This window comes from Micrasema longulum, unplaced genomic scaffold (assembly GCF_059751315.1).
Source record: "Micrasema longulum isolate JH-2025_06_02 unplaced genomic scaffold, ASM5975131v1 h1tg002501l, whole genome shotgun sequence".
Taxonomy (NCBI): Eukaryota; Metazoa; Arthropoda; class Insecta; order Trichoptera; family Brachycentridae; genus Micrasema; species Micrasema longulum.
In genome coordinates this window covers 1-12,368 of record NW_028279643.1, presented here as the reverse complement: position 1 = coordinate 12,368, position 12,368 = coordinate 1, and the positions used below count along the sequence as shown (strand labels likewise).

The following is a 12,368-nucleotide window of genomic DNA, read 5'->3' as shown; positions in this document are numbered from 1 at the left end:
TTCAAAGATGTACGTTGCGCCCTTTCGCACTGCTTCACATTTGCTTAGCGTATACAAAGAAAACCACTATTCCTCACCAAATACTAGATAAGCTCCGGAGCTTATGTTGAATGGAACACAAGTCGGGTGCTTAGTGCCCATCTAGTGTATACACATCGCTAGCCCAAAGCAACAGTGAGATATCTCCGAAGAACACATTCTGAGATAATCGGACTTTGAGGTGTGCAAAGGGTCTGACTGAATTGAATTATTTGAAGTAGATTATAAATACTCTATTTTCACATCGGTTAACTATCTAACTATATTTTATTATTTTAAAATATTCCTTATTTTGTCGTTCTTTAACCACCGGCCGGGTGTGACGTGAGCTTGACGCTTAGAATCGAAAACAAAATGTCTGCTTGTGCGTTGAAAGCGTGTAAAAACCGTTGGGACGAACATTGTGAAAAGGGCGTTGTCACTTTACATTGGGAATTATCCGTTTATAAGGTATTAACAAGGGCTGTGATAATTGATAAGTATTCTTTCTTGTAAATGTCAAATTACGCCCAGTGGCACAATAGCGAAGCTCTTCTTACCACCAGGGGTGCGCTGATAGGAATACGATTTTAATAATATAATAAATGTGAATTAATATTATTTTAGCGTTCCCCAAAATCATTCTCATTGGGATCCATTAAAAACTTTGTTTACATACCAAAAATGTGTATCCTCCTATTTTTTGTAGGTGTGTTGCCGCCTGAAATGTCAGCAAGAAGGATAAATCACACACCTTATAATAATTCAACTTCCATCGCACGCAAATGTAACTAGCGAGTAATTGTCGTTAATATTTCTCCGCCTTCTTGTTTCGCAGGTTTCCCTCCGAGCCCGAGCAAGGGTAAAAGCAAGATGGCCGAGGCCGCAGCGGAGCAGCTGAACGGGAGCAGCAACGGGGGCCCTATGGAGGAGCTGGAGGAGGCGGAGGGCCCCATGGAGGCGCGCCCCAACAAGGCGTGCAACCGCGCCCTGGAGCTGGAGCGCCAGGAGCGCCTGGAGGAGGAGGAGAGGAAGAGACAGAGGGATCCACCGATAGTCTTCAGTGATATGAACGTGAGTTAACTTTTTAAATATTTATTCTTTTTTATATTAGGGTCATTTTCTTTGTTAATTTCATCTTAAATTATCTTTAAATTCAAAATTACATAAATTAAATACGTTATTGTTAATTATTAGTAATCTATAAACAATAATAAAGGAAAAACGAGAAATCCGTAAGGCGGTTGTACGTGCAAATAGCCAGTGGCAAATATGCACGCGATTTTATTTATTTTCACTATAACAATAAATTTAGAAGGTATCTTTTGTTCATCGTATATACTTAAAGCCTAGAGTATCCGAAATTTTAATAGCCGACGGCAGAAGGTGTCACCATACCTTCGTTTGCTTAAAAATTAATTTATAATTTATTCTTTTCAGGGTGCAAAAGCATTCGAAACATTGACCGCATCTCTCAGTGCAGCATCCCTCTCAGCTGAAGATGAACAAAGTCTGCAGGAGCTGCATCACTACCTGGTGGAGGGGGAGGGTAGTTGGGCACTCGGAGACAACTTCCTGAGCTTCATCGGTCAGTATTGAGACTAAAAATTAACATATCGAGATTAATGAAGGTTACAATATCGCTGCAGATAGTTAGGATTGCGGTAAAAATGTTTAAAGTCAAATATCGACTTGTGACTTGGTGTCAAATGCTGTGTGCATATTGAAAAAAGTATTTCAACTTTAATAAAGAACTTTGAGAAGGGAATATAATCTAAGCCGTTGCCGGATTATTTCCTGTCATTAGATTGTTTAAGTCAAACCCTGGGAATAATATATCTAGATATATATAGAATGGCATATCACTATCTTTGCATGCACACCTCGCATCCTCTACTCCTCGAAAACTGAAAAAAAAGGGTAAATAATTACACTAAAATAATAAATAAACAATATTTCATAAAAAAAATTAAAGTTTGTCTGAAGCAAATAAGCATAGATGAAATAAAAAAAATATTTTGATAACTTGTGAAATACATATGTCAATAAAATTTTGAACACTGTACAGTGCTCCTTAGAACGGGTTTCCCTAGTTAGGACTCCTAAGTCAATTTTGCATTTAAAAAATGAAATGAAATTATTAACATATAAACACAGAATATTTTACAATACAATGATATTTGTTCATAAAATTATAAACTCTAATAAAAAAACAGAATTTTGGAAAAAAATTGATCTGAACCAGCATGAACACAATCACAATACTAGAGAAAAGAACAAAATTAGACTTCCATTTAGGAAAAAGGCAAAGTCACAAAATTCAATTTTATTTAAAGCAATTAAAAAGTATTACGAAATGGAAAAAAATATTTATGAAGAAAAAAACATATCAAAATTTAAAATAATGGTCAAGACATATGTGATAAACAATTTATAAATTAAATATATTTGTAATGTTATTATTAGAACACACATAACAATATGTATGATATGTGTGCCCTATTTTAAGATTTAAATAAATAAAATAAAAATCGTATAGTATTATGATGAAAATAAAACAAAATAAATTAATATTATTTCCTATTAGTCCATTCCTGTCTAATTTTAGAAGTGCAAATGATTAAATTTCAATTCCCCCCACACTTCACTTTGTACTTCCACAAACACCAAATTCTGCTTGACACGAAGACTTATTCAGCCCAGCCCAGATCCAGCCCAGATTCGTAAAGTATCGGGATATTAGGTAGGGGGCAAGCTCTTTAACATCCTCAGGTTTAACCAGTGGTTCCCCGAGGATGAGGCTCATTTTGTGATGTAAAGCATTACATTCACATAGAATGTGTTTAGGTGTTTCCTCATCTGCACTGCAGAACCTACATCTGGAAGTTTTGTAATGGTTCATTCTAGCAAGTTCAATCTACGGTGCCCTGTAAGGGCTCTAGTGATAACCCTCATTTGATTTGGGCAAGACTTGACTTATTACATCCATTGATAATTATATTGCCTGTGCCCAGGTCGCCTGCTGTGTGACACAGCCCTGCAGCCCAGTTCTCACGAGGCCGTGCTCCTGACACTGGCCTGTGCAGCCTTGAAGGATGACGTAGTGCTGCTGCTCCACCAGGACCGGAAAGACCATGTCCTCATGAACTACGCACACTCCATCGACCGCCTGCGGATCGAGGAGCAGAGGGCGCTGGCCCTGTTTGTAAGTCCGCATTTAATTATACACTATGTTAACATACTGGAAATTACAGAGAAATATTTCATTCGAGGATAAGCTTCGGAATCTTGGTCAGTAAATGGCTATTTTATTAAAGCCCATAAATTTCTGGATGGATATTTAACTTGAGAATTTCGTATACTTTTTACATAAATATGTTTCTTCATATAACTGTTGTATTTGGCTTAGGCCATAAACATAGTAAATATTATTTTTGGTGAACGAGTCCCATATGTACTGGAAGATTGCATTCTTACCCACCAGTCTCACAACTTTTGACAAACACCTGTATATATATCAAAGCCCCAATATCATTTTCTTTTCATGTGTGACCTTTGTAGGGAGTTCCCTTCGAAATTCTAGAAACATTTTTCATATATTTTTCCAGGTTTGCAACATGTTCGAGAACCTGTCCTCGTCGGAATGGCTGATGTACATCTCGGAGTGGAGCCACTCGAGCCAGCAGATCTCCAACATCCGCGTGACCACGAAGGTGGCGGTACACAGCCTGCTAAGTGAGGATCCGGAGCTCAAGGACATCGGCAGTGCCATCGTACATAACCTCGCTTGCAAGGAGGTAAAAACTGTGGTCTGTATCCGATTCCTTCCCTCAGTCTTGCCTCGCACGTTTATTGCATTATGATTCCTAATTGAGTGTTTTCGTACTTATAGATTATGCAGCCTAATTGGCTTTTGTTTTTACTTGATTAACTGACTCACCACACTGTCTGTCAAAAAGAGTAGAAAATAATTAAGGGCGCTGGTGTCCTTATATTGGCAGTTCAAAAACAGCAGTACCTACTGAAAAATAATGTTATAACCTATAACATAACCAGCCACTTGTAATAATTTGGTGTTGCCATTAAAAATATTGTACATTTTAACTGATTTCTGCTCCTTTTTGATGGACATGTTAGCGATTGTGGAAATCATCAAAAGTTGAAAAAATAATTAATGGAAAATGATGAATAAAATAACACAGATAACATATTTCACTAGCAGTCGATTTTTATTTGTTTAACACGTTCGCAAATACTTTTTTTCTCATAGGATCCACTCATACGGACACATCTCATAACTTTCTTATTAGTGGAAAATTGTTTTGTGACACTTTTGCTGCAGACTGTTTTTTATATGGACACAATTCTCTCATTCTAACATATACATACTTCAGTTTCACAAAGGCTTCAGCCGTCTTCTCACTACCAATGTCTTTTGGACTGATGGCTTGTCTAGGCATAGCTGCGAACAAATGGAATAGATTGTCAACTTGACTTTTGCCACAAATTATTTATGAAAAGTAAATAAGAGTGTTTACTCAGTCGTATATTTCTTACTGAAAGATAATTACTTTTTTTTTCTTTATACGTATCCGAAATGTGTTATTTGTTACCTTCAAAGTAAAACACAAATAATAATCTTATGAATAGATTAATAACATGAATTTACACAAACATAATATGCAATTTACTCATATTAACTAACAGCGGTGTTGAATTATTTCCTATTCATGCATTTTATAATACATATTTAAAATATAAGTTACTGTGCAAATTCCCCAATGATGTACATTAGAGTGAGCCGATGATGTATGAAGTTTTTTATTTTATTAGACATGAAAGTGAAAGGGGTCTAAAAAGTTGCATTTTGGATCACATTGAATGTGAAAATTATTTAAAAAAATATTCCATACTACTTTTGGCCCTCAACCGAGGTTTGAAGTTTATCACTGTCTGAACATTTTGTTAATTATCTATATTGATAAAAAAAAATTTTTTAGTAAATATATAACTTAATCACATTACAAATTCAAACACGATTTAAAACTACCGAAATGCAAAAAGTTTTCACTCCACGCAACTGATTCCATCGAGCGCCTGGCGAATATTGACGAAAACAATGGCTCATTAAATCAATGCTACTCATTTATTACAAAACAAAGTGCAACTCTCGCCCTTAGATGCTTATTGAATAAGGTTTAATGCACATTATAAAATTTAATTGGACTGCTTTTCTTACTTAAATACAAAACGACAGCCGGTTTAGTGCAAAAAATCGACTTTTTCAAAAACTCAAAGCTCTGGTTGAGGGCCAAAAGTAGTATCAAATATTTTTTTTAATATTTTTTGCATTGCAAGTAATCCAAAAGGCAACTATTTAGACCCCTTTCATTTCAAAATTCGGAAGAAAAAAATTATCGGCCCACCCTAATGTACATGCCTGCGAACCAATAATTAACTGATTTCATTTTCATAAGTATAAATTCATTATAAAAAGCAGTTTATAACTAAAGACTAACATACAGTATAACCTCATTTTTACACTCCTAAATTTTATGTTTTCCCGCTTTTTACTCAAAACTGTTCGGGTCCAATTTTTCTTCATACATTATCATACAAATTTCCCCCCAATTAACGTTTTAACATTTTTCATCACCCCAGTCATAGAATAGAACCAGGCACGTAGAACCAATTTAGCATACATCGCACTGTGTCCAAAAGTTTCCCAATTCCCCCCCCCCCCGCACTCCACGAGCCAAAAATTAAAAATGACAGTCTTACCATATAAATAAAATTTCCCCATATTTAGGTGAAAAATCATTATATGTATTTTATTATAATTCAAATTTATATTTTTGCGTTGAATTTTAGAATTTACAAATAAAATTATTTCAACTTCTTGTTTTGAAAATAAATTAAAAATTAAATTAAAATACGATATAAAATCTTTTTTTTAATGAAATCATTGATAATGGTAAAAAATATTCTTAATTTATCCTACCTTTTTGAAATTACAAATTTTCTCTCGGTATATTTACAATATAGTCTAAAACGTACATTTTATTTTTTTTATATAATTTTATTTTTCCATACATTTTTCACTTCCTCATTTTAGTGTTTTCCTCAGTTGTATGTTTATTTTGTTGCTTCCACAAAAAAAGAAAAAAAAGTGTTGTACTGTAGTTGTAAAGTAATAATATCGCTATCACTCAAATTCATACATAATTGTGTATCCGGAGTATATGAGCGAGATATTTTGCAGCGCCTTATTTTTTCAGAAAATGCACCAAGCTAAAGGGTTGAGAAGGATCTTGCCACGTGGGTGTATATCTAAGGTACCATAATCCTGTCAGATAAAGCTTCCAGAAACTAAATCTCTTCCGTGACGCATTAGCCAATAGCTGTTGTCTCTAATAAAATATCAAACATTACGAAATATTCGCTAACACTCACTTGGACAGGACTCTTCCCTTTACCTATAAGCGTTTCGTCATAAAAAAATAATTAAGTATAAAGCCATATCTCATATTTACCGTGCTTTCGAATGTTTAATAACCCCATGTTAATAAAGTAAACATGCAAATTTTGTTTGTGTTAGTAGGCACACTTAAATGATTTATAGGTTGTTACGCACGGATAAAACAGAGTTCATTAAAGATTTTAATAAACTGTACTATGTTTTATAAAAATTCCTGCTGTTTCACAAAGATAACTTTATGTGTGAAAATGCTCCTCTTTTTAAAAAGTTTTTTTCAATATTTATTTTTTTAATATAAATATTTTTAATTCACAAATGTGTACGCTGCAAAATATTCTAATGTGTGTTCTAAATAAGATATGAAATTGGTACTTTATACATAATCAACGTTACTTTAGGACAATTTTTTTTTTTGTTATTGCAATGTTTGTTTTAATTAACCGTTTTGTATTTTAAATTATATTTTTTCCCGAAGATGGTTAGGTCTACCAGAAACTGATTATCTTAAATAAATCATTTAGTGGTCTAAAATAAATACATTTTTTGGTGAATAATTTGTTCTTGAAACTACGCTTACATTATTGAAAAAAAAAAAAAAACCTTATCAAATAAAACAAACATTAGTAATATGTGTTAAGTCCTAAACAAATATTACGATATTTCATTTGAGGCATTTTTATTAATACATACAACAATTAAATACGCTTCTTACTTCTAATATTTTTATGTTGCATTTAATAAAAATTAAATTTATCAAATATGTACATCTTTCTTACAGAGTTATTTTGTGATTTGGCAATATTGTTGTAGGATTTGTTACGAAATAACATAATCATATATTTCACTGCCATATGTGCGCTTTTATTGCCCCCACAGAACTGGATGTTGAAATATAGTCTGCGCACGCACTACGGCCGTGATATCACAAACATCCGCATGATAACTTTATGTTTCCAACGGGAGAAAGTAAATTTACAGTAGTACTGTTACAGATTAGATTTTATGTGGTTATCTCACAAACCACAGGTGAAGAAAACGAGGCGTATTATTGACAATAGCTTTAACTTCCTGTAAATATGACATTCAACAAAGTAAATATCTTCTCACTAAATTTAGTTTGTTGTATGAATTTTAAATTTATTTGTTAATTTTAATACTAAATACATAAATTTTCATCGCCCTTGCTATAAATTAATTAAGCATTTAAAAAAATAAAATGTTATATCAAAAACATACAAAAATTAAAATACAAATTATCAAGTCCTACTGAACTGCATAAATTGCAGTTTGTCAGCTGGTGCTTAGAGTTAAGTTCTAATATATACATAATCTTATCTCTTAAATTCTATAACATATAAAAACTCTTATTACTATGGAAAAAAAAAGAAAATATGTTGCATGTAGAAAAATAAAAATTTGTCCAAATAAAAAAGAAAAACACAAAAAAATCTATATTTAAAAACCACGTTCTAAAAGCCAGATTTTCAGCATACATCTTTCTCTTGAGCCTGATAAGTTTTTTTTATATTTAATGGGAGCATATGTGAATGAATGTCGTGAATGAATGTGTGAATGAATGAATGTCGGCATGTAGTGTAGTGGTCAGCGCATTAGCTTACAATACAAAAGGTCTCGGGTTCGATTCCCGACATAGTTGACATGAAATATTTATTTAAAAGGGTGTTTTTACACTAGAATATTTCATAGTCCCTGGACTGGCACCTGAAGCGTAAGACTGATTATCTTACCATGTAACATTTTTAAAAAGATAAGCTGCGATTTGTGTACCAATGCAGTGCCCTATGCACCATTAGGTGCGGAAAGAGAATGATAATGATATGTGAATGAAAAATAAATAATAATGATTGTCATAATAATTTATTGATTATTTTGTATTTACAGTTTTATTTCATTGTTACAATCAATTTTTAAATTTACTTAAGATATTAAAATTTGAAAAACTAAAAAAATAAAAGAAAAACTCTTGTGCTCAAAAAGAGGAAATGGTTTATGAGTAAAAAAAATATAATATCAACTGGATTTTTATGAAATTTTTCTACAATTGTTATTTTATCCGTCAAAACAAGATTTATTAGAAAACTTGAAATACGAAAAGGTACAACAAAATACATTGAACAAATTACAGTGGTTTTATAATTGAGGAATGTTTTCTCAAAATTTGACATTTGTTTGAAATGTAATTTTCAGGAGAGAGTTTTTTGTGATTCGCGTCAAATCGCGTAAACAATCTTTGTTTTACAAAAATCACACCTTACAACTAAACTTGAAAGTAACCTCATTTATATGTATAGTTTATAATTTTCTTTTATATTTCATTACCACCCGATTGAAATTTGGGATCTATATCTCGAAATATACACGATTGAATATTGTGTTTTGAAAAAAATATTTAAACTTGTTTTTAGCGTGTTTTGAGAGTTTTTTTTTCATGTAATCGATGCGTCTCGATACTGGCTTTAAATTCTTTTTTAAATAAAAAATACACCATGTGGGCGAATATCGTGTTTTGAAAAAATGATCCTTAATTATAGTATCAATTATAATTATATTCCTCGTTTATAATAATATACTGAGGTTTGCAAACGACCACACAAAATTATTGCGATCTTTCGGGGAATCAAACCTAGAGCTTCTGTTTGTGAAGCAAGTGTCTTCATTTTTTTACGTTGTTACTCCCTGGGGATCGCCATAGTTATGATAATAATATCATCAGTTGACAGCTGAGGTAAGTAAGTACAGATTTGTGGCAGATTGACTTCATGGCACTAAGTTCTCTTGTATGAAAACACCGCTAAGTCCATTACGCTATCCAAAATAGTTGTTTATGATTGTATAATTTCACTCACTACAGATTTGCAAGTCATTCTATCATAAATTTGTCTGACTATATGCATGCATATACTAATTAAATCTAGTATTTTGTGAATTTCTTTTAACTTTAAGGCAAGTATATTAGTATATTTCACTATACCTACAAAAAATAAATTAGGCTCATAGTTATAGGTACTTTTTTCTAGGTGTTTGATGACGTGGCTGTGGAACTGACCATGGCCATCCTCCAGCACCTGTCCACTGTGCCCGTAGAGGAGCACCTGTTCCGCTGCCTCAAAGCTCTCCTCAAGTTCTGCCAGATCTCCGGCCAGGAGGTTCCGCAGCTCGTGCAGATGATCGGCCCCAGCCCGGCCACCTTCAAGGGCACCAGCCCCCGCATCGACGAGCTGGTCGACGGCATCTCGAGGAAGCTGCGCTAACCTCGACTCTGACTCATCGTCGCCTGTCAGAATTTCCGTGGCAATTATTTACTCAATCAAAAAACACGTCGCTGCGGAGATTTGAAATTCTATAAGGGACAGAGGGTGCAAATTGTCCAAGTTATATTATATGATATTGTTAATATTTAAAGCATTAACTTTGTGGTCAAACATTTTACTAAATGTTATTAAATATTTGCATATAACCACTCACCCGAAGAAGAGACGGGTACGTCTCGAAACCGGTAAGCGTAGAAAAGTTGGTAAGTGGTTATATACAAATATTCGATAACATTGAGCAATATTATATATGCCCACTGTGAGTGAACTGAACCAACAGACAAAACGGTCATACTTTTGTATTCATTGCTTTAACTCTAAGAGCTTTTTTCCTCATTTTTTTACTTAACTGTTTTAATATTTTGAATTAACATGGATGTTTTGTACATAAAGAAGAAGATAAGAAAGGTTTTTCGATTATACTGATAACAGAATGTCGGGGCAAGGGGACAGTTACTTTTTTTTCGTGTTTGTAATTTTTTTCTCGTATGTTAACAGAGATTTATATTTTTTTGTTGCTGTTTCAGATTTATAATTTTATTGCCTTTAGCTCACTAATTTTAAAATGCTATAAATGGCACCCAATTTATTTTATATTGATTTTCACAAAAGGTCCATTTTGTCCACAAAACACATATGAATGTACCCGTGGAAATAAAAATAGTTTTTCACTTAAAAGAAACAATATTTTATTTTAAAAGTTTCAGCAATATTAAGAATCGTATGTTGTCAGTTGTCATGAAAGAACGCAAATATGTTCATACAAAAAAATATACTATTTAAAATACAGAAAATAAATTGCCATGTCAATTCTGACAATAAAATACCAGGGACTGATTAGCCGAGATTGTATTTGAGAATTAATTTTACACTTAGTTAATGCCTTTAAAATTGTTCGCAATAGTTTTGTTATTCATTATAGGTTGTACACTCTTGCAAGGTTGTTTATTATTAATGAATCTTCATGTACATAATGCGTACAATATTATTATAAAATATTATGTTATACTGTATTCTCTTAACAAAGAACTAAAAAAATACATAGAAATATATTAATTTTAATTAAAAATTATGTTTATGTTATTTACTATAGTAAAAATAAAAGTATATCATATTTGGCTCGCTATGTATTTATTTTTCCTTGCAAGAAATATATGTTTATTTGAATATTTATGAATTTTTTACATTACTGTACTTTGTTTATTTTTTGTTACTACAGTAAAACTCTTGTTTTACGTTTTTCATAATTTCGATTTTACGTAGAAAATTTTCGGAACTCATTCGATCTGTCAAAAGACGCTGAGCCGCGTGCCGCCACGTTTGCCCAAAATGGTGAATAAAATCAAGGTAAACAAAGAAGATTTAAAAAATGTGTAAATTGTTGTCTCCAACTAAATTCAAAGTAGGTTCAGTTTAATTCTCCATTTTGTTTAAGTGTCTAATTTTTACATTTTACTGAATTGTGACATGCAGTATGAAGAATAAAATCTTTACATCAATCAAATTACGATGCAGAAAGTTAAAAGATTTGGTAATCGATATATTATTTGAAGTTATAAACATAATTTGGAAAGATATTTGAATGAGAATGTATAGAAAAGAGTGGGACCTAAACATTTTAGCGTAAAAACCGGGAAAATGTTAAATTGAGGAACGTAAAAACGAGGTTTTACTGTATTTCTTTATTATTAATTTACTTTTATGAAAACATTTGTCTAACCGACCCAACCTGACAATTCAAATGTTCATTTTCGAATTGTTTAAAAGTTTTGTTTACTCGAATGAGGTATCATAATTTCGTGTAGCTATTAAGAGATGTTAACATTGTGATAAAATTAATCCTTGTGCGAATACCTGACAGTTTTCACAGAAACATATTGCACTTGCATTTACTTGAAATTCTATATTATAATGATACTTTTATGGAAGTAAATTTCTGGGTGCTGGATTACTAAAACATGCGAATTTAGACATAGTACCTAATTGTAGAATAATTCACAAATTGTAATTACCAGAAAAATTTAAGTTATCGCATTGATGGCCTTATAAATTTTAACACAGCATTCTCTAGTACTTGCTTTGTTCGATATAGATTTGCTAGTATTAACATTTAAAATGCTAGACTACTTGGGTTATAAAATAGTTATGTATATCGCAAACATTATTATCTCAAAGTAATCATTGTGAATAGTATGACAAATTTGTATACGAGTCGTTTGGCCTATTTGGCAATCACTTTGCTACATTTTTTATTACATATCGCAAAAGTTTAAATATAGAAAATATAAATAATAGCCATATTATAATAATTAAACACAATTAGTGCATTTTTTTCTGGAAATGAAAACATTAAACTACTAAATGAAAGCATGTTTTCTAGAATAATCCACTCGTCTATGAATATTATATACAACTAAGTTTAGCAGTGACATGTTTGTAAGTTTTTTTTAATATATTTTGTATTAATCCCTTTTTTATGTACATTAAAAATCAGCAAGTTTCATCTGAATTAAAAATAGCATTTAGTGATTATACTAAAA

The 12,368-nt window shown here is 32.1% G+C and overlaps 1 protein-coding gene across 1 annotated transcript in view; it reads left to right on the top strand.

Annotated features, from left to right (window-relative positions):
* Positions 1 to 10,220, top strand: part of LOC148272070 (uncharacterized) — a gene marked incomplete at its 5' end in the record, with an annotated part of 47,756 nt that extends 37,536 nt beyond the window's left edge. The window contains 5 exons of the mRNA XM_088240568.1: positions 857 to 1,092; positions 1,459 to 1,606; positions 3,033 to 3,223; positions 3,627 to 3,815; positions 9,535 to 10,220. Coding sequence (XP_088096694.1) covers positions 857 to 1,092; positions 1,459 to 1,606; positions 3,033 to 3,223; positions 3,627 to 3,815; positions 9,535 to 9,768 — 998 coding nt within the window. The remainder of the gene's footprint in view (positions 1 to 856; positions 1,093 to 1,458; positions 1,607 to 3,032; positions 3,224 to 3,626; positions 3,816 to 9,534) is intronic.
* Between the last annotated feature and the right edge of the window lie 2,148 nt (positions 10,221 to 12,368).